At 34.6% G+C, this 24,900-nt stretch overlaps 4 protein-coding genes across 5 annotated transcripts in view; 2 read left to right on the top strand and 2 right to left on the bottom strand.

The window, feature by feature from the left end:
* Positions 1-2,651, top strand: part of SmydA-3 (SET and MYND domain containing, arthropod-specific, member 3) — a 28,472-nt gene extending 25,821 nt beyond the window's left edge. For both annotated transcript variants that reach the window (XM_075296565.1, XM_075296564.1), the window contains exons 2-4: positions 1,237-1,566; positions 1,632-1,858; positions 1,932-2,651. In XM_075296565.1, the coding sequence (XP_075152680.1) occupies positions 1,237-1,566; positions 1,632-1,858; positions 1,932-2,527 (1,153 nt within the window). In that variant the 3' untranslated portion in view covers positions 2,528-2,651. The remainder of the gene's footprint in view (positions 1-1,236; positions 1,567-1,631; positions 1,859-1,931) is intronic.
* Positions 2,652-6,437: 3,786 nt separating this feature from the next.
* On the bottom strand, positions 6,438-24,704 carry Cap-D3 (Chromosome associated protein D3). Its single transcript, XM_075296561.1, has 10 exons — positions 24,625-24,704; positions 23,596-24,555; positions 16,183-17,108; positions 15,869-16,045; positions 15,645-15,805; positions 11,751-11,892; positions 10,786-11,691; positions 10,557-10,716; positions 7,346-7,626; positions 6,438-7,283 (listed from the first exon to the last, which is right to left on the bottom strand). The coding sequence occupies exons 2-10, from the start codon at positions 24,296-24,298 to the stop codon at positions 6,831-6,833; spliced, it is 3,909 nt and encodes a 1,302-aa protein (XP_075152676.1). The 5' UTR covers positions 24,299-24,555; positions 24,625-24,704; the 3' UTR covers positions 6,438-6,830.
* Kaz (E3 ubiquitin-protein transferase Katazuke) lies at positions 19,551-21,072 on the bottom strand. The gene has a single exon (XM_075296563.1). It carries the CDS (start codon positions 20,963-20,965, stop codon positions 19,784-19,786), a length of 1,182 nt encoding a protein of 393 aa, XP_075152678.1. The 5' UTR covers positions 20,966-21,072; the 3' UTR covers positions 19,551-19,783.
* Coq6 (ubiquinone biosynthesis protein COQ6, mitochondrial) lies at positions 21,619-23,193 on the top strand. The gene has a single exon (XM_075296562.1). The coding sequence runs from the start codon at positions 21,684-21,686 to the stop codon at positions 23,088-23,090; it is 1,407 nt and encodes a 468-aa protein (XP_075152677.1). The 5' UTR covers positions 21,619-21,683; the 3' UTR covers positions 23,091-23,193.
* Positions 24,705-24,900: the final 196 nt, after the last annotated feature.

The raw sequence follows: 24,900 nt of genomic DNA, 5'->3' as shown, positions 1-24,900 counted from the left end.
TTTGCCTGAAATTGAAAATCTAGAGGTAATTTAGAATCGGTCCATGTTTTGGTATAGCCCTCATATAAACCGATCTCTCGATTTTACTTCTTGGGCGTCTAGAAACTGTATTTACAATCCGATTTGCCTGAAATTCGAAATCTAGAGATATTTTGGTACCATAAAAAGGTGTGTCGAAAATGGTCCGTATCGGTTCATGTTTTGGCATAACCCCCATATAGAACGATCTCCCGATTTTATTTCTTGGGCTTCTAGAAACTGTATTTACTATCCGATTTGCCTTAAATTTGAAATCTAGAAGTATTTTATGACCACAAATAAGTGTGCCGAAATTAGAGTGTATCGGTCCATGTTTTGGTATAGGCCCCATAAAGACCGTTCTCCCGAATTTACTTCTTGGGTGTCTAGAAACTGTATTTTCTATCTGATTTGCTTGAAATTGAAAATCTAGAGGTATTTTGAGACCACTAATAGGTGTGTCGAAAATGGTCCATGTTTTAGTGTAGCCCCCATATAGACCGATCTCTCGAATTAACTCCCCGGGCTTCTAGAAACCGTATACTGGTATTTTAGACCTTCAAAAATCTGTATCGCATATTTAAAAAATAAAATTAACTGTCACTGGAATAAATCTATTAGCTGTCAGAACAGCGCTTTAGAAATGATAAATACCTAAATCTGGTTGCAATACATATCAACCACCCTGTATATAGTATTATCAGGGTTTTAATATAATTTAGTTAATATAATTTTTAGCTGATGGCCTCTGTAGCCAATGCTACTATTGTAATATTATTCTTATATTATACTATAAGTCTAATTTTGTAAATAAATAAATAAAATAAATTTTTTTAACTAACTGACATTTTCTTTAAAAGTGGTTCCATTGTTTTTTGAGTGTATAAAATATGGGTTTTCATAAGTATTTATAATAACCCTTTCACTACCGATGTCCACTTAGAAGGACATTCGAAAAATACACCAAATTCTACTTTTCCACTTAGTTTCGATTTATTTCTCGATGTTATTTTAAAGTGGAGGCTTTAATCTTAACAAGCTATAAATATTTTCTATATTGGAGTTTTTCATTAATGTTTGGAAGGTTAGATGAGATGGATTGGATGAACTTTGAATATATATATTTTTTGTTCAGTGTAATATATTGTGGACGTACTAATTATCAGAACCCCGCGATAGATTTGGTAAAATTAATTAATCTATGAATTTCTATTTTAGAGTTCTCCTCGCCAAGGAGGCCGATCCCGAGAGATGGGAAAAAGAAGTAGCACCTATGGAATATCACGATAAGGAAAGACGAGAAAACAGTGAAGTATGGAATGCTGATATGGTAAATATCGCACAATATCTTCGAGGACCCTGCAAATTAGCTGATCGTTTCTCTGAAGATCTTATAATGCAAGTTGTTGGAATATTAGAAGTAAATGCTTTCGAGGGAAGGACATTGCAAGGATATGCCTTTAGGGCCTTATATCCCATAACAGGAATATTATCACACAGCTGTGTTCCAAACACAATGAGATCCATTTACCCCAGTGAAGATTACAGGTACAATATTGAAGTAAATTATAAAAAAGACATATGTTTTTATTGATTCCTTTGTATGTTAATAGAATACGCTTGCGTGCTATGGTTGATATTGAGCCTGGTCAGCAATTGCAACATTCTTATAGTTACACATTATATGGTACCACACAGAGGCAAGAACATTTAAAGGCTGGCAAATATTTCACATGTGATTGTAAACGTTGTAAGGATCCCACGGAATTGGGTACAAATTTCAGCACATTCAAATGTAGTAAATGTGAAGACGGTTGGCTTCTGTGGCAAGATCCCTTAGGTAAGGTGAAAATCTGTGATGACCCTAAATTCAAATCTAAATGTTTTGCAAATATTTAATCTTAATCTTACAGATCCCCATACCGAATGGAAATGTACGTTGTGTGAATTTAAAACTTCTAACGATGCTGTACAAAAAGCCCTAGCCGTTATGCAAAATGAAGTGGCTGAAGTCCAAGCAATGGAGATGTCAGGTGAACGCCTTCAAGAGACCGAACAACTTTTGAAAAAATATCGTTCAGTTTTACATCCTTTACATTTTATACAAATCTCCCTCAAACAAAATCTCATCGAAATGTATGGTCGTGTTCAGGGCTACGAAATGGTTGAATTGCCCGATGTTTTGTTGGAGCGTAAAGAAGAAATTTGCCGTCAAGTTTTGAGAGTATTGAATGTCTTTGAACCAGGATTAAGTCGAACAAAAGCAACCATTTTATATGAGCTACATGTCCCAGTGGTGTTATTAGCTAAAAGTGGTTTTGTAGCTGGTGTTTTGGCAGGGCCAAAACTCAAAGAAAAGCTAGAAGAAGCCATAGCCATTCTCAGGGAGTGTGTGAATATTTTACAGTATGAAGATCAACAATCGCATGAAGGTGTTTTGGGTTTGGTTGCTAAGCAAGCAATGGAACAATTGATGCAGAGTGTTGAAGGTTTGCAAGAAGAATCTTAAAGATGGAATTATGTGTGATTTAAATTAAATCAATTATTTAATTGTTAAGCATAATTGTAGATTTTTTTTAATGTTAATTTCATATGTCATAATTTAATAAAGGAAAAAAACTTTTAAAACCATATTTCATTGTTTAACGTAATGTGTTATCAAAGAACATGCTTTTAAAATCCAATACCTGGGTTAAAGCAGTTTCCATAATTCCATTGTCTATAACTGAATTTCCTTAACTGAATTAAGCAATTAACGTTTTTACTTTAAAAGTATCTAATAATTAATATGAATTTATTTATATATGGCAACCCTTTATCCAATTGACCCAACTATGAAGTAAAAGCTTTCACTCAATCGGATAAAGGACCACCATTTTAACCAACTTTCCAATTGAATTTCGCTAAATTGTATCTCTAAAGATGGCTTGAGTTAATGAAGTTTCACTTGTGCTACAGCAACTCAAGCGGTAAGGAACTGAAACCTCGTCAATAAAATTTTTCGTATGCCATATTCAAACGAAATCATATTGCCTTTTTCTTTATTACTTTGAGAGCTACCACATATTTCTTACGATTGTGGGAGTATTCAAATATACTTACAGTCCACTTCTGCAGATGTCCCACAATTGTACAGACCTAAAATACTCCTAAATTTTGAATTTCAAGCAAATCGGATAAAAATTACGATGTCTAGAAGTCTAATGGGGGCTATATCAAAACGATATGCACTATATTTGGCGTACTTATGTGTGGACCCAAAATACCTCTAGATTTTGAATTTTAGGAAAATCGGAAAAAATTGGGATGTCTTGACGCTCAAGAGGTCAAATCGGAAGATCTGTCTATATAATGGAAATACCAAAACATGGACGAATACACACCATCTTTTGTACACTTATGTTTGAACCTAAAATATCTGTAGATTTCCAATTTCAGGCTAATCGGATACAAATTTCCGTTTCCAGAAGCACGACAAATCAAATGAGGAGATCGGGCTATATGGCGGCTATACTAAAACATGGACCAATGCACATAAGCGTAGTAAGGCCTCTGAGGGAGAGCTTAGCTCCCACCAGAAAAAAAATTAGCCCCCCTAGAATGTGAAAACCTATATATGATTTTCCATTATACATTGTTACTGTAGTATAGATAGGGGGGCTATAGCCATAAGCATAGTAAGGCCTCTGGGGGGAGGGCTTAGCCCCCTCCAGAAAAAAATTAGCCCCCGTAGAATGTGAAAACCTATATATGATTTTCCATTATATATTGTTACTGTAGTATAGATAGGAGGGCTATAGCCCCCCTGGTTAAAAAGTCTTGATACGGCAATGCCGATGCACGTCATATTCGGTATACATATTGATGGATATAAAGTACCTCTGGATTTCCAATTTCGAGTAAACCGAATAAAAATTGTCATTTCTAAAGCCCAAGAAGTTAACTCGGGAGAACGGTCTATCTATATGGGGTATATACCAAAACATCCCAGCAAAAAAAAACATCACCAAAAAAGTAGTGAAACTGTTCTTTTTGGATCCGGTGCAAAATTGGCGCAGAAGCGATGAATTTAACATGGGTTTGTCTTAGGACGGATGTCCACCATTTTCACAGCCGTTGCACTAAATTTGCATCACTTCTTATGGCGTGATGCTATTGAGATTGTTATCTACACATTGGATTTTATTGTATTAAATACTTTGTGTGTTTTCGCTTGTTACAAAAATATTGTATTTCAACATAGTAACTTTTCATGTAGATTTTCTGTATCGACAAATTTTTTTTATTCATTCGAATAAAATATAGACTTGCTATCATATACTTTAAAAGATTATCGGCCCAGACAAAACCACAAAAATCTTATTTTCTTCTCAACGAATAAATTTTAAAGAATAAATTTTATAATGGATGTGGTTAAGCATATTAAGCCACTAAAAGGTGAGGCAGAATGGCCATTATGGAGAAGAAAAATACGAGATATGCTGGATTACCATGAAGGAGCTTTGGAAGTTATCGATGGTACTCTGATTTGTCCTTTGCCAATACAAGATGGTGCATCGCCCGCTGAAATAAAACAATACAAGGATGCATGTGATCGCTATAGAAAAGCTAACAGTTATGCTAAATCTATGATTACAAGTGCGCTGTCTGACGAAATATATCAGAAGATAATGGACGCCGGAACCGCTTTTGATGCTTGGAATACATTGAAAAATCTCTAAAGACTGTCATCCACAATCGAATTACTTGGGTTGTGGTAATATTAACCGATATCTTAAAACTTCTTAACATCGTCTTCTAAATTGTAAGTTAGTCTATAAGGGGTATATATTAGACAAAAAGATTAAATACGTATATAATTCAGTTATTGATCGGTATATATAGGGGAGTCTAAAAATAATTACGCACCGATATGAACTGTTGCGTGGTAATTAGAGAGCCAGAAGTGAAATATGGGGGTCGATTTATATGGGGGATATTATGAATTATGAACCGATATGGACCAATTTTTGGATGGGTGTTAGAGGCCATATATTAACACCACGTACCGAATTTCAACCGGATCGGATGAAATTTACTCATCCAAGAGGCTCCGTAGGTCAAATCTGGGGATCGGTTTATATGGAGCCTATATATAATTATGGACCGATACGGACTAATTTTTACACGGTTAGTGTCCATATACCAACACAACATACACAATTTCAACTGAATCCGAATAGGTTTATATGTGGGCTATACATATATAATTATTGACCGATAGGAAGCCATTTTTGCATGGTTGTATACTAACACTACCTACCAAATTTCAACCAGATCGGATGTATTTTGCTTCTCCAATAGGCTCCGGAGTTCAAATCTGGGTATCGGTCTATACGGGGGTTATATATAATTATGGACCGATATGGACCATTCTTTGCATGGGTGTTAGAGGTTATAAACCAACACCACGTACCAAATTTCAACCGGATCGGGGGAAGTTTGCTCTTCCAAGAGGCTCAGAATTTCATGAATATAAATTTTGATATAAATCTGTTCGCATACAATCAAATGCCTGTAAATTATAGGACCTTGAGTCTTATTGTGCAGGAACCAAACTCAATAAATATATAAAAAATAAATCACACATAGAGCCACTTTATAACGAGGTACAGATTCCCGTTGCCTTAACCCATATACATATGGATTCACACTGTTAAACACTGTTAAAAAGAAATTTAAGTTTGCTCGTTGAGTCACAGTTAACAAATAGCTCACATCCATAAAGTATAACTAATACGTTTTAGCCACATGAGACCCTACACCCAAAGAAATTTGTTAATAGGGACAGCAGAAAAGTCTGCTAAAACAGCAGAAAGTCTGCTGAAAAAGGGACAGCAGTCACTGTTTGCTGAAATAGCAAACATTTTCTGCTATTTTTGAAGCTCGATTACACTAAAACATGTTTTATTTTTAAATAAAAATGTCAACTTAGGAGCTATCCTAACATAATTAAACCAATATTTTATGAATATCTATAGTATTTGAACAAAAAACTGAATATTTATCGAATTGAGGCATAACAGCAACAAAATGTTTGCTGATCGTATTTAGGAGCTTGTAAGTATATTACAGTGCAAAGCATATTTAAGAACCAAAAACTACTTTTGGTTCTTAAATATGCTTTGGGGAAAAATTTATAACCTAAAAATTTTATAAATTGTTGTTCATTTGGCCCTGAAGTACAAAAATATAACAGCAGACATCGACTGTTGTTTTTAGCAGACTTTTTTCTATGAGTGTACTTGAATTGGTGTGAGCTATTATATGGCCCATAGTGATTGTAATTTGGAGTAAGTTAAAAATCAAAAGGTCGAATAGTGTACTTTTTGATTCTAATGAAAAAAATTCATAGATTTTTGCAAAAAAAAAAATAAGTCTATCTGAATTTTATTTTTATTTATTAATTAACAAAATTATATGAAATTATTTCTTCTTAACAAATATATCGCTATAATGTAAGCAATACGAAATAAATGCTTCTATTTTTAACATTTTTAACTTCTATTAATACCATGTCAAATTATTAATATTAGTACTTAATCTTTAGTTGTACAAGTAGATTGTTTTTTTTTTTATTTTCTTAAAAATAACTTAAAAGTAAGTATGAAGGTAATAGAAGTATAAGACAATATGCCTCATATTTAGGCCAAAATACTGATTTGTTTTTCAATATATGTATGTACAGAGTATGATGTACAAAATTTTTTTTCAATAGCTTTTAAGGCACTCAGTGATTATCTTATGTTCACCTACTGGCAAATGCATTCACCTTAATCTATATTATTAGGTTTAAATATATAATCCATAGATAATTGGGAATGTGTAACACCTTTACGATTTACATGCTGCAATCTCGATTTTTTACTAACAAGTATTTCATCATCCGTATCGGAATCATCCGATTTCAAGGATTCTGTTCCATCCTGGCCGTCTTCTTCCCCATCGTCTTCCTCAACACTATCTTCATTTTCCGAATCTTGTTTAGGTTTTCTCTTCTTTTTCTTGGGTGTCTTACGTTTTGTAGATTTTTTCCCAGTTACAACTTTAGATTTTCTATATTTATTCCAAAATTCTGCAGGTTGAGCATAGTCGACTAAATTAGGAAAACGTTTATATAGAGCTTTGCACAAATCGTCGAATGATTTTTCTATAGATTCGTCATGCATACGTATATTTTCATATATGGTGGGTATGAATATTAACGATTTTTCAAGCAATGCCATCTGCAAAAATTAAAAATATATTTGTAGTAATCAGCTATAATTTTATGTATAATTGAGCTTACGGCTTCGGGCATTGTTAACTCTCGTTTCCTTCTTCCTCTGCCAGGTCCAGCTCCAGGAGCATTTTTATTCCCTGAATTAATTGCAGAGTTCGCATTTCCTTCATTGGCTAGCTCGTTAATTTCCGCCAATGCATCTTCGTCTTTATTTTCCCCTCCAGTATTTTCTTGATTTTGTTTTTGCTCTTTAGTTAACTGACAAACCTTTTTCAGAATATAAAGAACGTCTTTAACTAGAGCAATGCCTTCGGGTTCTTTAATTAAGGGATCTGATTTCGACTTTTCTAAAAATTGAAAATTAACATGATGCACAATATTACTTTGTAATGGTAATGTATGTAATTTTCATATCATATTAAATTTGTGTATGTATTGATTGCACTTTACTAATCACACACTGTAAACAAAACGATTTTATATCCTGTTGTATGTGAATACAAGTAAAAAAAATAAATAAAATAAATATATAAAAATCATTAATTTTATTGCTACACCAATCAACACTTGTTTACGTTAGGTCATTCAGACCCACTGCTATTATTTTCATCTTTTCACAGGATCTTCTTCCAATGAAGACTTTAGCGATTTTGAAAGCTGAGCATAAATAAGCGAATGGGTTGAACAAGTATTTTCAACTTTGCGCTTTTCACAGGATCTTTTCTAATGTAGATTATTGTGATTTTGAAAGCTGAGCTGAGGCCCACAAAAGCTTTAATGTAAAATTTGAACTATCAGCTAATAAAAGTAGGTGGAATCAACCAAGAGACATTTTTTAATTCATTATTTTTCTTTTAAATTCAACGCATGTATCACAAAGAAGAATTTTACAAATTGTTTAATGAAAACTTTTTTTAACCGGAAATACATTTATCGCAGACTTAGTTCAACTTTTAGCTATTGCTAGTGAATCAATTTCACAAAAAATTCTGGTGAATATGGGGAGTAGAACACCATTATTGTTGAATTGCTTCACATTCTCCTGGTATTGGATATACGAACATCAATTCAGTGATTTTGAAAGCTGAGCTAAAGCCCAAATGAACCACAGCTACACTCACAGAAAAAAAAGTCGATGTCTGCTATTAAATTTGTGTACTTCAGGGTCTAACGAACAACAAATTGTAAAATTTGTAGGTTATAATTTTTTCCTCGAAGCATAATTAAGAACCAAAAGTAGTTTTTGGTATATTTTTGTGTTGTAATATACTTACGAGCTCCTAAATACGATCAGCAAACATTTTGTTTGCTGTTATGCTTCAATTTGATAAATATTCATAAAATAATTTTTTAATTGTGTTAAAATTCCGGTGAATATGGGGAGTAGAACACCATGATTGTTGAATTGATTCACATTCTCTTGGTATTGGATATACGAACATCAATTCAGTGATTTTGAAAGCTGAGCTTAAGCCCAAATGAACCACAGCTACACTCACAGAAAAAAAGTCGATGTCTGCTATTATATTTGTGTACTTCAGGGTCTAACGAACAACAAATTGTAAAATTTTTAGGTTATACGCGAACATGGGCATAAATATATCCCAGCCAACACTATGATGTTCTAAATTCAAAGTTAATTTGAGCCCTACAACATCCTCTAGAAAAAAATGAAATGTCTTCAATCACAGAAATTATAGTATCAATTAAAAAATTAATTGATACAATTAAAAAAATAATTGATACTATTAATTTTTGTGATTGATTTTTGTTTCAGTTAAAGAATTTGATGATTAAATTAAAATTTTAAAACGTTTATTGGAAAAATTTTCGCGATTTTTTTTTCTGTGTAAATTCACAATCTCTGTGTGACAGTGTTGCCAGGTTGGGGGTTTTCCCCCGAAATTTAGGGGTTTTTTACACGTTTAGGGGGATTTTTAGGGGTAACATTTATTTGGGGGGATTTTTGGCGGTAAAAAAATATCTTAGATCTTATAAAGTGGAGCAATTCTCAACAAAATTTGGAACAATTCTGGCATGAGTTTTGAGAAAAAAATAAGGGAAGTCAACCCATGTTCCTAAATACAAGCAAATATGCAGTTACATTCTTTTTTAAACGCATCTGTTGAAGGTAGAGGTGTGCACGTGACACGAAATTGTCGTGACTCACGAAAATTTTCGTGACTCACGCGTGAGACGTGAGTCACGCTCATGGCAACGACGTGAGTGTGCGTGAGCGTGATTAACAAACCAAAATGTCGTGCGTGAGCGTGAGTCACGAAAATAGTATCTTCGTGAGTGTGCGTAAGTAAAGATTTACGCTCACGAAAATAATCCCGCTCACCAACATAAAACGCTTAAGAGTTAAATTCATTTACAATTTTAGTGACACCTGGGATGTTAAGAGTGTAATAACGCTCTCGATTTTAATAATGCTCATATTTTCAGACACTCGCTAAGGTAAATTACTCAAAAAATTGTTCGTGAGTCACGACATTTTTCGTGAGTCACGATATTTTTCGTGAGTCACGGTATTTTTCGTGAGCCACGACATTTTCGTGCGTGAGTACAAATTTTCTTTTCGTGAGTGTGCGTGAGCGTGAGTCCTCAAAACAATATAGTGCGTGAGTGTGCGTGAGTAAGATTTTTCCGTCGTGAGTGTACGTGAACGTGAGCAAAATATTACTCACGTGCACACCTCTAGTTGAAGGGGCATTTTAAATATTTGATACAATTAAAGACAAGTTTAGGTGAGGATAGGTGGCAGCCCGATGTATCACTATCCGATCCCATGTTAAGCTCAATGTAAAGGAACTTCCTTTTTATATCCGAGTTTGAACGGCGTTGCACATTGCAGTGCAACCACTTAGAGAAGCTTTAAATCCCTCGGAAATGTCACCAGCATTACTGAGGTGGGATAATCCACCGCTGAAAATTTTTTCAAAAGAAAATTTTTAGCATAAAAAAACTTATTTTGTCTAAAATTTTGTTCCTCCGAAAAAACTTCTTTCAGTTTATATATTTGTGTTAAATTTAATTTTTAAGTGAAATTTTGGGCCTTTTTTTGTACTATTTACATACTTAAAATTTTCGAGGGTTTCTGAAACAAGTCTAGACCATTTTAGGGGTTTTTTTTCTTAAGAGTTGGGGGGAAGAATCAAAAATTACCTGGCAACACAGCTGTGTGAGCCCCAACTATGGAATTTCAATTTAAAATTAATCCTGTTTGGTAATATGTACCTATTTCTCATTTGTTTTAAGTTGAAAGTAAACGTACCTGCTATCAATTTTAATTGTCCAAAATATATGATCATATTTATATCATCCATATCCTCCATTAAATGTTTGTACAATTGCTGTCGACGTTTGCGCTGGCACTCGCCTTTTAGCGGCGATTTTATAAAAGCTTCAGAAAAACTGTCCAAACCATCAAAATTCTGAAAAAAAAAACAGAACAGAGAAAATAATAATAAAATCATCCCCTTAAATTAGTTATATAAAATTACCTTGTATTCATTGAAAACGAAGGGACATTCGATTAGACATTTTTGAAATAAAGTTGAATTTTTCTTTGCTAAAAATTCTGCAAAAAAATCGGAAGCTCTTTTCGATAGCTCCTCACATTCGTCTAATAGACCTGCCAGCAGAGCCAAAAGTAATGAACCCCTCAACTTTAGTTGATCTTGTAATACCAATTTTTCAAAACATTTGAAAGTTTCCAATCGATTAACATCGTACGGTGATTTCAGTTTTCGCAAAACTCTTTCCACAATACGTTCAACAATTTGTGTATGTTTTTTACATAAATCTGTTAGCGAAACTATAATTGTATTCACAATGGGTGGTTGATCATTAATCGCTAATATATTTGCATATAAAGCACAAGTTTTGGAGGCAACACAAGCATCTCGTAACGATAAACGCCCAGTTATTTGAATTATACAATTAAATATACGTGTATTCTCCATATCCATATCAATTTCTTTTATTCTTATACATTCGCTCATGTATTTGTGAAGAAATTGTATTATGGTTTCATGTGGCCTTATGCGAGTTTGTAGATTCACCTCAGAATAGGCAAATAAATGCGACATAAATGTATCACGATTATCGGGGAAATACTGTATACCATCTAGAATCTCATATTCCAAATGTTGATGTAATTCTATCATCCACTGAATATTGGCATCCGAGTCAATAATGGCATTTTTGCTTTTGCCCATAGTTTGTGAACGATTTGTAATTAGTACTAGGAAGTCAAAAGCTTTACCTATAATACTGGGTAATAATGTACCTTCTTTAATTTTTTTCAATATATGATTAAATGCATGATTTAGAGCAGTATGTGAAAAATCCTGTATACAACTAGCTAGTACTTCCAAAGCTATTAACATGTTCTGTTCTTTGTTCCACTAAAAATAGAAGAACATTTTTTTTATTTGAATTAAGTAATTAGGATATTTAAACTTACCGATTGCAGAGTGATAAATTGATGAAGCAATGCATCAGGTTCTTCACTCTTCATTTTGCTTGATATAAAATTCAAAACAACCCAAGCTTCTGTTGAATTTGATGTGAGTAAATGAGATTCTATAATGCTTATCATTTGACGACTGAAATATTATAAAAAAATATTATTAATATTTCACAAAATACGATAGGTTAGGTTAGGTTATGGGGATGACACGAATCTGAGCTAGAGGAATTGTGTCCACTTAGACCATAGTTGGTCCATATAGGTTAGGTTAGGTGGCAGCCCGATGTATCAGGCTCACTTAGACTATTCAATCCATTGTGATACCACATTGGTGAACTTCTCTCTTATCACTGAGTGCTACCCGATTCCATGTTAAGCTCAATGACAAGGGGCCTCCTTTTTATAGCCGAGTCCGAACGGCGTTCCACATTGCAGTGAAACCACTTAGAGAAGCTTTGAAACCCTCAGAAATGTCACCAGCATTACTGAGGTGGGATAATCCACCGCTGAAAAACTTTTTGGTGTTCGGTCGAAGCAGGAATCGAACCCACGACCTTGTGTATGCAAGGCGGGCATGCTAACCATTGCACCACGGTGGTCCATATAACAATTATTATGAATCAAGAGGAAATAGATAGTCCTAAGAATGTTTAAATGTTTCCAAAGCCCTCTACCACACTTTACTGACTTGACTTGACTATAAATAATAAGTCTGATGAAACATAGATAGCGCTACTATTAAATTAATCCATACAATTTTTAGTGGGTCCCTAACCTTCATAGGATAAATAGACAAATTTATGATTAATATTTCATGAATTATATAATTTTGATCACCTCTTCATTCGGCGAAAATTATCTAAAAGCGAACATTCCTTTGAGTCTTGAAAACAGAAATTATTCTCAGGGAACAGATCTGGAGAATATGGTGGATGTGGGATCAATTGGAAACGCCAGTTTCAGTTTTATGAATCAGTATAGTTTTTCTTAAAATGGGGCCATATATTGCGACCTTATCCTTTAAATGGTCCAACAATTCTAAGATTGGGATTCCTTTTTAAAGGTAATCAATGGAAATTCATTTATGGTATAGCCTTGCCTTGTTTAAAAGTGAGCGGCATCCCCTTTGTCAGGAGCTTTTTCATACCGGGGATATAAAAGCCGAAATCGACTACTTGTCTTAAAATTAGACTTTTGGATTTTTTAATTCAATTCAAATCGACTAAACTAAATTTTAATGCTGCTTTTAGAAAATCGAGTCACATCGACTAACCAAATTTTTATTTTATCCAACATCTACCCGTAACAACATAATCTAAAAGCCAAAATGGGAACGGAATGTATATACTTTTTTTTGCTGAAATCCCATCAAACAGTTGAAAGTCGCGAGGTCACTTTTCACAAATTGACGGCGTCGAGATTGTATCATATGCGGATGACTGTACAATCCTGGCATCCGGGCCCATTATTGATGGCATATGTGATCGTTTAAACGTCTACATTGCTGATCTTACCAGTTATTTCACTGCTAGAAATTTGAGGATATCCGCCACCAAATCCTCAGCCACACTGTTCACTACATGGACGGCGGAAGTACGTAGGCAGTTGAATGTTCGAGTCGATGGCGAAATAATTCCGACAGTGAACTACCCCAAGGTACTCGGGGTCACATTCGACTGCCTTTTTAAGTCGTCTGTCCATGCTACTACAATTTGTAACAAGCTCCGCGGTAGAAACAAGGTCCTCAAGTCACTTGCCGGCAGTACTTGAGGTGCGGATAAAGAAACCTTGTTGACTACCTATAATTGGCCGGTCAGTGGTAAACTATGCAGCGCCAGTGTGGACAAGCGACTCGCAGTGGAATAACATCCAGACCTGTCAGAACGCTGCCCTTAGAACCTTTATGCGGAGACCAAGATCATCCCGGTGCGTCGAGACAATTATGTTACATGTTGTCAAAGCAGTACCTCCTGGGTTTTTATCGAAGTTGTCATCCAAATCACCACCTTGTGGACAGGCAACCTCCACCCAGGAATGTAAGGGTTGATCTTCACCTTCTAGAGCCCGAGATCCAGCGTAACAAAAGTGAGCCTCTAGATCAGGCAGCATATAGGGTTGGGAAGCTTTTCCCTAGACCAACCCGACTTTATATAGTGATCAAAATCGACAAGCCGACTTTTGAAAAAACTCGGGAACGGGATGTAATGAAGACCTTTTTATGGTGAGAATTCATAAGAAAGTCGAAAGCCGCGACGACAAAATCTAATGTAAACAAACGTCAACTTCACCGTTGATCAATTTTATATATTGTGTTATGATACATTTCGTGTGGCGCTGTTGGTACATCAGCTTGTATCTAGATCGAGGAAGTGGTGATGAGACGAGTAGATTTGGCTGGGCGAGCGAAAATGTGTGTCATGTGGCCCTTGTTTACGTGTTATTTATATTTATAGTTTTCCTAACGCCTGGATAGATATCAGCTTGTTTTTGTGAGACCCCTCTATGTAGACCCATTTTAAGTTTTAGCACATATATGTCCCAGTTATTATTCCTTTTGTCTAAAATTTTCTTTAATTTTTTGATCATTGTTGTTGTTTTTTGATTTCAGCTTAAAACCATGCATTGACTAAACTACAAGTGTAGCTTAACCAACAGAGGAAAAGAATGTCAAATTTATTTGGGCAAAGCCCTATAGACTGCAAAACTATAATATAATATATATAAATAAATCGATGATTTGACAGTGGCATAGGAAAAGAGATAGTTTGTACGAATTTATTTCGGCATAAGCCGGCTATCATGCAAAACCTTTTTTCGGAAGGTTCAAGTGTGCTTCATTGTTGGGTTTAATGAACTGCCTGAATTTATTCGATAACACTAGTTTACACTCAAAATGTACCATTAATAAAAACCAACTTTTCTTATGTATTTTGAGCTGCTGAATTCGAAAAAAATGTTTAAAAATTTTTTATGGAACCGTTTTTGAGATATCCCGTTATTTTTAAATTTTCGCTCTTTTTCCACTAAACACAATATATCTCGAGTCCGATTATAACGTTATTGATACACAAATGAAAGGTTATAAGATGACGAATAATCGTGTGCAATTGAATTTGTGATAAGTTAAGTGGTTCAAAAAATATCAATGCGGAAAATCAAACTTTTCAAAAATTCGTGTTTTACAACGGACCTTTTCTGCCAGAAAAGTAAAAAAAAGTGTTTAGTGAAAAAATAACGGGATATCTTTAAAACCGTTCCATAAAAATTTTTTTTAAAATTATTTTCGAATTCAGCAGCTCAAAATACACAAGAAAAGTTGGTTTTTATCAATGGTGTATGAAAAAAAAAATTTTTGTAAACTAGTGTAATTGGTTGATAATTTTGCTGCAAGTAGAGGATGCTGATGAGGAATGTGGTAATTCCGAAACGTGCGTCCATCCAACCATCTTGCAGTCTATAGGGCTTTGCCCAAATAAATTTGACAAACATTCTTTTCCTCTGTTGGTTAAGCTACACTTGTAGTTTAGTCAATGCATGGTTTTAAGCTGAAATCAAAAAACAACAACAATGCTTAAAGAACAAAACCAACAATAACAAAACAAAACGAATGATTTTCTATAACTTCGTAATGGATGAAATATGAGCATTGGTCCGTTCGAACTTAAGATCATTTTTTATATGTTTCAGTTAATTAAACTTTAATTAATTATGCCATAAACATTTTCCAATGGGTGTTTATGTCATCAATAATTTTGATGACATATTCACAATATCTCAGTGACCTACAAACACTCTAGTTAGAAATAGACTATTTTTTATAAAAGCCAAATGTTCATAAGTTTTATGATATAAGTAAGTATTGTATTGGTATTAGAATGCCGTACATACCTTATCATACTTTTTTGCAAAGCCAAATGAAAGCAATTTTGTAAATAAAAACGGGATTGAGTCGATAGAAGTGTTCTTATGATAACCCAAGGCATAAAATGTTCGGCTTTATTTGTTTGTTCTATACTTTTTAAATTTGCCAAAATTCTTGATCGAAAACACTAGAAATGGAACAATTTAAAAATATTAAATATCCATCCCTATTATTGCTATATTGTACATACCTCCATTGCAACTTCAATATTCTTTGGATCACCATCTTGAAGCATTGGCGTAATAATCTTACACCAAACCCAAATAACCGGATAGCAATTGGGATAGGATTCTAAAATTGAATCTATTGAGAGCATAGTTTGTTTGCGAACCAAAGCTGTTGGTTCATTAATCAACAGAGACGTTTCCTGAAATTGATAATGGGATTTAATTGTGTTCTCAAAGTGAAGTGATAATGTATTGTAAATTTGGAACTCGGCATTCCTGAGCTTTTTAACTTAACATAGTATGGATTAACAATTTATATGCATAAATATAAGTTTACCTTTACAAAATTCGTATTGAATATTATTAAAGGATTCAATTTAACTAATTGTTCCATTAGCATTATACCAGCTCTTCGAATATATGACAAGGGACTTTTGTATATATGAGTGTATATGTATGATGGTAAATTCAAAAATGATAACTGTACAACACCATGTCCTTCAAAACTATACGTTGGCTCCTCTTGATCATCAGGCTTTCCAAAGCGTATTTCGTTTTTTCCCACCCTTGGCTCATTGGGCAAGACAACTCCAATATCACAATATTTCGTATTTTTTAAACCTTCCGATAAGATTTTTCTCGCATTTGGTGAGCCCTTAGTAAGAGCTATATGTAAGGCTTGTACTGCTTTTAATTTAATATTATTATTTTGATCCTGTAAACTATCAATCAATTCCTTGATTAAATAGATTTCCCTTGGTATATTGGATACCTCATGACGAAACATTTGCCAGTCAACTTGTGACTCCAATTGTAATATTTTCGCTATTAAATCAATAGCTCTGGATCGTATCATTACTTCATCAGCGTAAATGGCTTCGCAGAGAAATTCCACGCATGATTCATTGGATTTTGTAAATAGAGCTGCATCATATTTAGCAGCATATTCCAATGCTTTTTGTGTCTGTTCATTTTTCCAATTTTTTACGGGATTTGTGATTATACATTCAATGTAGAATTTTAATACTTTTACCAATAGTCTGGGATATTTGGATATGGAGTTAATAAACCAATCGGATATGTGTTCACATTCGTTATTAACATTATTGGCAGTAGATTGATTTGATTTAGGCTTTTGGGCATATGTATGTAGAAATACAGTTAAGTTCATTAGTTTCATCAGTGTTTGTTCTGGGTCCCCATTGTGGGCATTAATCATCTCCTCATATATTTCGAAACATTTCGAATGTAAATTGGCAGCATCTTTAAAAGAGACAAAAATGAAAATGGTGTTATTGAAAAATACATACATATCTGAAATTGGGTCTGTAAATACGGTTTGTCTTAAACTTTTCAAAATCGCATAATCACTGACTAACTTGAATTTGCCTATAATGTGCATTCTACAGAAAATTTAGATACATGAAGAGCTTTGCTAACTACGGTTTGAATCGATTCATTTTTTGGTACAACCCCATATAGACCGAACTCCCAATTTGACAGCTGGTCCATAGACTGACTTCCAAATTAGTCGATCACGTATGTACAGAGAAGAAAAGAACACCCACTGTAGTCTAACTTTTGGACACAGTTTGGAAGTGCCCACTTATGAGAGATTATTTTAATGTCCACTTTTGGAGGCTGTCCAAGTTGAGAGATTTCAGTGTACCTAATATGAGTTTACACTAATCGTGTTAGTATAGTTTTTAACAGGTTGGCTGATAAGACCCCGGTCTGACACATAGATGGCGTCGCTAGTATTAAATGCATATTATTTTTATATTTATTCAAATGATTGGTGTCAAAATTTGACGTCTGTAAGTCAATTAGTTTGTGAGATGGTTCTGAGCGGTGTTTGCAGCTGTTAACTCGTAATACACCCGAGTTTTTCCGTCGATGTGTGACAATGGATGAAACATGGCTCCATCATACTCCTGAGTCCAATCGACAGTCGGCTGAGTGGACAGCGACCGGTGAACCGTCTCCGAAGCGTGGAAAGACTGAAAAGTCCGATGGCAAAGTAATGGCCTCTGTTTTTTGGGATGCGCATGGAATAATTTTTATCCATTATCTTAAGAAGGGAAAACCCATCAACAGTGACTATTATATGGCGTTATTGGAGCGTTTGAAGGTCGAAATCGCGACAAAACGGCCCCATATGAAGAAGAAAAAAGTGTTGTTCCACCAAGACAACACACCGTGCCACAAGTCATTGAGAACGATGGCAAAAATTCATGAATTGGGCTTCGAATTGCTTTCCCACCAACCGTATTTTCCAGATCTGGCCCCAGCGATTTTTCTTGTTCTCAGACTTCAAAAGGATGCTCGCAGGGAAAAAATGTGGTTGCAATGAAGAGGTGATCGCCGAAACGGAGGCCTATTTTGAGGCAAAAGGAGTACTACCAAAATGGTATCAAAAAATTGGAAGGTCGTTATAATCGTTGTATCGCTCTTGAAGGGAACTATGTTGAATAATAAAAACGAATTTTGACAAAAAAATGTGTTTTTTCTTTGTTAAACCGGAGACTTATTAGCCAACCTGTTATTTTTATACAACAGTTCTCCTCACATTTCAAACGAAGACGAGTATAAGGTTATGGCCAAAATAGATCGATAACCACACCCAATATAAACCTGGAGAATTTAGGTTTCAAATCATCTGAAAAGATAGATTTTCATCAAGCAATGTCGTGAACACTTAAAGGAAAATTTCAAAATTCCCTTACAGATTCAGAATTGGTTATACGTCCATGAGAAATTGAAATGAGATAGAAGCACGTGAGTATCCCGATATTTTTGTTTTGAGATCAATAAATTCTTGCGATTCCTGGAAAATTTAATTTGGGGTACCAAACCATTTAAATACATCTTTTTAATGGGTTGACCACTTGACATCCGTAACAAAAACCGTCATATAGATATTAATGTAATCCTTTACGAGAAATTCTATTATAGTAGAATTCTACTATACGAGTATTTATTATATTATATATTATATTTTTCAAAGAAACTGTTAATATGAGATCCATGGTGGTAGGTAATTAAGATTCGAATACTAGATCCGAAGTCAATGATACAGAACAATAGGACACTCTTATCGTACAGATCTCTATGCGATTTTTGGAGTTTATTAATGCATAAAACAACGACCCCTTTGCATGTCATTACCACCTATATAAATTGAAGTTACACAGTCAGTCAAAGCTATGTCTTTGAAGGTCATTGGGTTTCCATCCTACACACTGTGATATGTGACATTTGGAGTACAAAAACGCATCACGCTAAGGAAGGTTTTGGAGTTCTCAAAAATGTTGCGGATAGAAACCACCGATGAAAGACTATAAAACTCGTTTACTGTGTTGGAGATAATGAAAACCTTTGTACATCTGCGATAGTTGGGAGAAATTCTCTTAAACAGCATTTTACACTACATGGGTAACAAATGCGCATAAACAAAAGAATTCCACACTTATTAAAGCAGTATTCCCCCGCAGTCTCCTTCTTGATTTCGCGCTCCCGTTTTTAACATCGCATTATAAGGCTCTACTATGCCTATCCTTTCCAGTAAACCCTGAATATATCACGCAACTTTCCTTTTCTGGAGAAAGTCAAACATGGATTGCATGAAAATGTATACATATACTTTCCAAAACTAGAATGCCATTACATATCATGTTAGGTAAAAGAAAAAAAAGATAAAAAACATTTTATTTTAAATCCATATTATATTTATTTCAAAAAAGATTAAATTCTTATCTTCTAAAAGGGTTCGTGTTGATATTTTTCTTCTATATACTACGGTATTTGATGATTTTTGTTTTTAGTTTATGAGATTGATGGCCTCTTATTTATGTGTATACAAGAGTGTAAAATGAAATCATATCGAAATATATTTATAGAAAGTATACAGTTCTTTCAAATAAATTGTGTTTTTTTTTTTACATTACGAAGACTTTTTCGATTTTGGGATTTGTAAATTTCGCATTCGTTATTGGGCAATGAACGGTGCCATTCTCTTTAGTGATTTCCGGAATAGCCAACTGACCAAATATTTGTCCATTTGGCAGCATCATTGGCAAGTTGTGCTCATTCAAAGGTAAACCAGATATACGGCAAATCAAGCGACTTTGGACACAATGAGAATAGGGTAAACTCTTTGCTATGCGATTGAAATCCTCTTGACACACAGGACAATTAAGATTTTTGCAGTTGAACGAATAACAATGTGGTGTTTTCAGCGACGAAAGACCAGCTTGGACAGCAATACTCAATAAGGATTGTGAGGAGAGTTGGAACAATCGATAATTTTCATTGCGGAATTTCAAAACAAGATTATTCCAACGGTTTATATCAAAAAGACTTCGATATGGTTCAATTGTAGTATCTGGTTGATAGGCCAAAAGAGCCATACATTCACAAATCTCTTTTATCTGGGTCTTTTCAAATGCTGGGAAATATTTACGAGCATGAATAACCGCTTCAGTCCTTTCATTTTTCCGTATGAGTTCAACAAACTCCTGAACCCGTAAATCGAATTCAATATTGGAATTGATTTTTCTCAATTTTGACTTGTTATCAAGGCACCATAAAATGCATTTTGTAGTTTTGAATGCTGCCAAATCCTCTTCGACTTCACGCGATGTATGGAATATGTCTAGATTTGTTAAATGGCGTATATCTGAGTAGTTGGCCAGACGTTCTGCCGTCTCATAGTAGCCCATGCGTAGTAAATGTTCTATAACCATACGATCCATCCGTACCCGTTTCCATTGGTCAATTGATGCTTGCCATACCTCTTCACTTGCATTATTATCACGATTGATGATATCCTTTAAATGATCCAATTTTCGCTTACAAATAAAACTAGCATTTAATTCATCGCCAATGGCCTCATCCGATTTGCGTTTCAATACTTGGAGTCGTTGGACAACATTGCCTACCAGTTTGCTAACATCCGAAATGATTGGACGAACCATCAAGGCCTTTTCCACTTCTTTGGAAAAGTTTTGTATTTGATCCACTTCCCTGTCGACGGCTTTCTGTGCTACACGAAATTTTTTATTTATAACCTCATAGGGCACCTTTAATGTAGCATGTTCCATGGATTTTATTTCGGACATGATTCTTATGGTTTTTGATTGTTAATTAAATAACTTTACGTCGTAATTACGTTCTTGATATTTGTATTGTTTTCCTTTTGTCATGAAAAATGTATGACGTTTTGTCAGAGTTGCCATGAGACGAATATAAATACAACGTAATATTAACGTCCGTTAAATGTGGGTACTATGTAGTTTCCAACTACTTTTCTTGATTACATCTCCGTTCTTCACATCTCCATCCCAGAACACAACTTCACTTGTTTTGTTGGATTGAGGTAAGTACTATGTTCGCTTTTCGCGTTGAAATTTTCGTGGTTACCTTATTAAAGCAGTTCAATAGAAAGCAGATAAATTAATTCAATTGATGCGCTGTTTCTTGTTTCTCTAGATTTCGACTATATTTTACAGGAATAAGTTTGTTTTCATTTATAATTTTTATTATCTAAGGAAAAGTAATCGCGAAAATAAAGTGGTTTTCAACTCGAAAACCGAACATAGTACCCACCTTTAGCCTCCACAGAATTACAAATCTTCCGCGACAAAAGAAAAGTGCTAAGACAGATTTACAGAGTTTACTTCAGTGTTTTGCTCTACTTTATTTCACGTTACGTTGGTCTAATTGCTCTTAAAACGGTTGTCAGCTGTCCTTTGTTTATATTTTACTGCATTCGATTGTAAGCATGTTTCGATAACTTGCATTCGCAGTTAGCAGACCGAACGAACCTTTGGAAGTAAAATGAGATTATTAATAAAAACCTCAACGAAGTTCACCCATGCGGGACTCAACATAAGAACTTTGGCATTTCGCTCTTTATGTGTCGCATCTAACACAAGGGCAGCGGCTAATGAAAACGAACATTATGATATAATCATAGGCGGCGGAGGATTAGTAGGAACAGCACTAGCAGCAACGTTAGCCAAAAATAAGACACTGGCTGATAAGAAAGTTTTATTACTTGAAGGAGCTCCTCCATTCAAAGGCTTTGATGTATCCAAACCCTATGGTAATCGTGTATCGGCCATAAACAAAAATACCATATCATTATTCGAATCAATTGGTATATGGGAACGTATGACTAAGGCGCGCGTTAAGCCCGTTAAACAAATGCAAGTATGGGATGCCAATAGTGACGCGCTAATAAATTTTCAACATGAACATTTTGCCGATGATGTTGCGTGTATTGTGGAAAACGATTTAATGCTCGATTCAATATATCGGCAATTAAATGAAAATGCATCCAATGTCCTAATTAAGAATAATTCTAGAATATCGGATGTGAAATTGCCCAACAGTACTGGAAGAAATGTGTCTGAAGTTACTTTACAAGGTGGGGAAAAATTCTCTTGTGAATTGTTAATTGGAGCGGATGGCGCCAACTCACTGGTGCGCAAGGAAATGGGAGTAGACGTTTATTCAATGGACTATAAGCGAATGGGTTTAGTTGCAACATTGGAATTAAGCGATGCTTGTGATAATTCGGTAGCTTGGCAAAGATTTATTCCCACCGGTCCAGTGGCTCTATTGCCCTTAACGGATAAACTAAGTTCACTTGTATGGAGTACAACTGTGCCTCATGCCAAGGAATTACTAAATATGTCACCGGAAAATTTTGTTGATGCTTTGAATGAGGCTTTTTGCAAAGAATATCCAAAAAATGAAATAACTGTAAAAGCCCTCGATATTATGAATTCATTAATGGGTCGCAGCACAAATACTTTAAGACAATATCCGCCACGGGTATGTGGAGTAATTGAAAAGTCTCGAGCTACATTTCCTCTGGGATTTTTACATGCTTCTTCGTATGTATGTTCAGGAGCTGCACTTATTGGCGATGCAGCTCATCGTGTCCATCCGTTGGCAGGTCAAGGCGTTAACCTTGGATTTAGTGATGTTTGCTTTTTGGCCGAATGCTTAGCAGAGGGTGCGTATGCCGGAGCAAAATTAGGAGATAAACTATACCTGACGAAATACGAGCAGCGCAGCTTGATGAAAAATGTTCCCATTTTACTCGGTATACATGGCTTGCATACATTATATTCAACTACATTTAGCCCTGTAGTATTGCTGAGAAGTTTAGGCTTGCAGTTGACCAATAACATACCCCCAATCAAAGATATATTTATGAAAAAGGCTATGGGTTAAGAAATGCGTCGAAAGTTCGCTATTGATAATGTTTATATGGATGTTTAGAGGTATTTTTAACTTACGAATATTTCTTGAAATACAACAAAAAATTAAAAAATAATATGCATTGTCATTGATAGCAATTGTCTTTACTTACCGTTCATGACAAAAATATTTTAGTGTATAACAGTTTAAGGAAAAAATATAAGTCGCCAAAGGTAATTATAATAAAAAGATAAAGAAAAGTTTATGAGAGCCAAGAACCAATCTCCCATGAATGCAGCCCAATTTTATTTTCGTTGAAATGATAAGTGACCTCATAAAAATGGCGAGCCATAAAATGTTAGCTACGACTTACAATGGTGAAATAGTAATGGGTAATTATTGCTAAATACTGATCACTTATAGCAATATTTTCTTATCTTTAATCCTAGTTCATTTCGAACATTCTTCATATATTTGTGTGTGGCCAATGATTCTTGACCCAAAACTAAAGAATTTATAAAAAATGTCATAAACTTACACATGTTGGCGTAGCCTCTTTCGTGATTCAAATATTGTATATCAATCAGTTTCTTGAGAATTCCATCTCTAGCCATTTGATAATCCTTAAAATGGACATAACGTAGTACCAACTTTAGATCATCAAAGAATGTGGAAAACTGAATCCATATTTGGATGGGTTCATTGCGTGACATTCGGCAAATAACATCAGGATTTTGTATACGTTCAACAAGGGAAATAACCTGCAGACAATGTGTTATAATCTCTTCTTCGAAAATATGAAATCCCTTAGCTCCGGGTATTGTAAGGGTTAGAAAGTATACATTCGCTGCCAACAACGATAATTTAATGTACGCTGTTGAATTTGCGTCGATTTGTATTAGGCCAGCTAATGTGTATATAAAAGCCAAGTAGCCATCTCGAGGAGCCACTTTTACTACTTCGTCCCAGCAATCAAAGGTGTTATCATAACTTCCTCCATCACCACGCAATGTACGTATGGACACGCACAATTCAAGTAATGTCGAATGTATTTCACTATCCTTTACACATCGTTGGACCAAAGGAATGCAGAGTATATTTTGAAGAAATTCATTATCTTGTGATCCACTTGCGTTTTTGCTCCTTTGGTAATTTTCGAAACGGTCCTCTATTTCCTCCCAGACCAAACCATTTATAAAATATTCACTTAACTTTTGAAATATTTTCAGTAATTCACTCATTGTTGTTTATTCATGTTTTATTTAACGCGGTACTTCAAAACAAAATAAGTAAACACAAAAGCAAGATATAAAACACGCAAACTGTCAAAGCCAAAGACCATATTCATGGTCTTTGGTCAAAGCTACCAGATCGTTCTTATGAAGAAAAGGTAACCTCACGATTAAAAAACAACAATGCTGGACGCCATATTCCCACTTTGATTGTGATTAAAATTCAAATTGAAATCTTGTCCAAAAAATGACAAATGATTTGTAAACTGCAAATTTATTGTTAGTTGCTTCGAAATATGAGGAAACATGTAACGGATACTTAAAGTAATTCTTACCATGAGAAGCATTTTTTGCGATATTAATAAAACTATTTGTATAAAATAAGTAAATTTTTGAATTTTAGTATTTGTCAGATTTGGCAGTTAAACATTGGCATATATAGCCCTAATGCTAGTAATGCTAGTAAAGGGTGATTTGTTAAGAGCTTGATAACTTTTTTTTTAAAAAAAACGCATAAAATTTGCAAAATCTCATCGGTTCTTTATTTGAAACGTTAGATTGGTCCATGACATTTACTTTTTGAAGATAATTTCATTTAAATGTTGACCGCG

This window comes from Haematobia irritans, chromosome 2, assembly GCF_050003625.1.
Source record: "Haematobia irritans isolate KBUSLIRL chromosome 2, ASM5000362v1, whole genome shotgun sequence".
Taxonomy (NCBI): Eukaryota; Metazoa; Arthropoda; class Insecta; order Diptera; family Muscidae; genus Haematobia; species Haematobia irritans.
Note: the sequence above shows the minus strand (reverse complement) of the source record. Positions and strands in the feature narration are given on the sequence as shown.

Coding starts and splice junctions, on each gene's coding strand:
- Kaz (XM_075296563.1), bottom strand. CDS start 20,965: ATGTCCGAAATAAAATCCATGGAACATGCTACATTAAAGGTGCCCTAT.
- Coq6 (XM_075296562.1), top strand. CDS start 21,684: ATGAGATTATTAATAAAAACCTCAACGAAGTTCACCCATGCGGGACTC.
- Cap-D3 (XM_075296561.1), bottom strand. CDS start 24,298: ATGAGTGAATTACTGAAAATATTTCAAAAGTTAAGTGAATATTTTATA. Junction 15,806..15,868: donor ATATTGAAGTTGCAATGGAG/GTATGTACAATA, acceptor TTCCATTTCTAG/TGTTTTCGATCAAGAATTTT. Junction 11,692..11,750: donor AATTTATCACTCTGCAATCG/GTAAGTTTAAAT, acceptor TTCTATTTTTAG/TGGAACAAAGAACAGAACAT.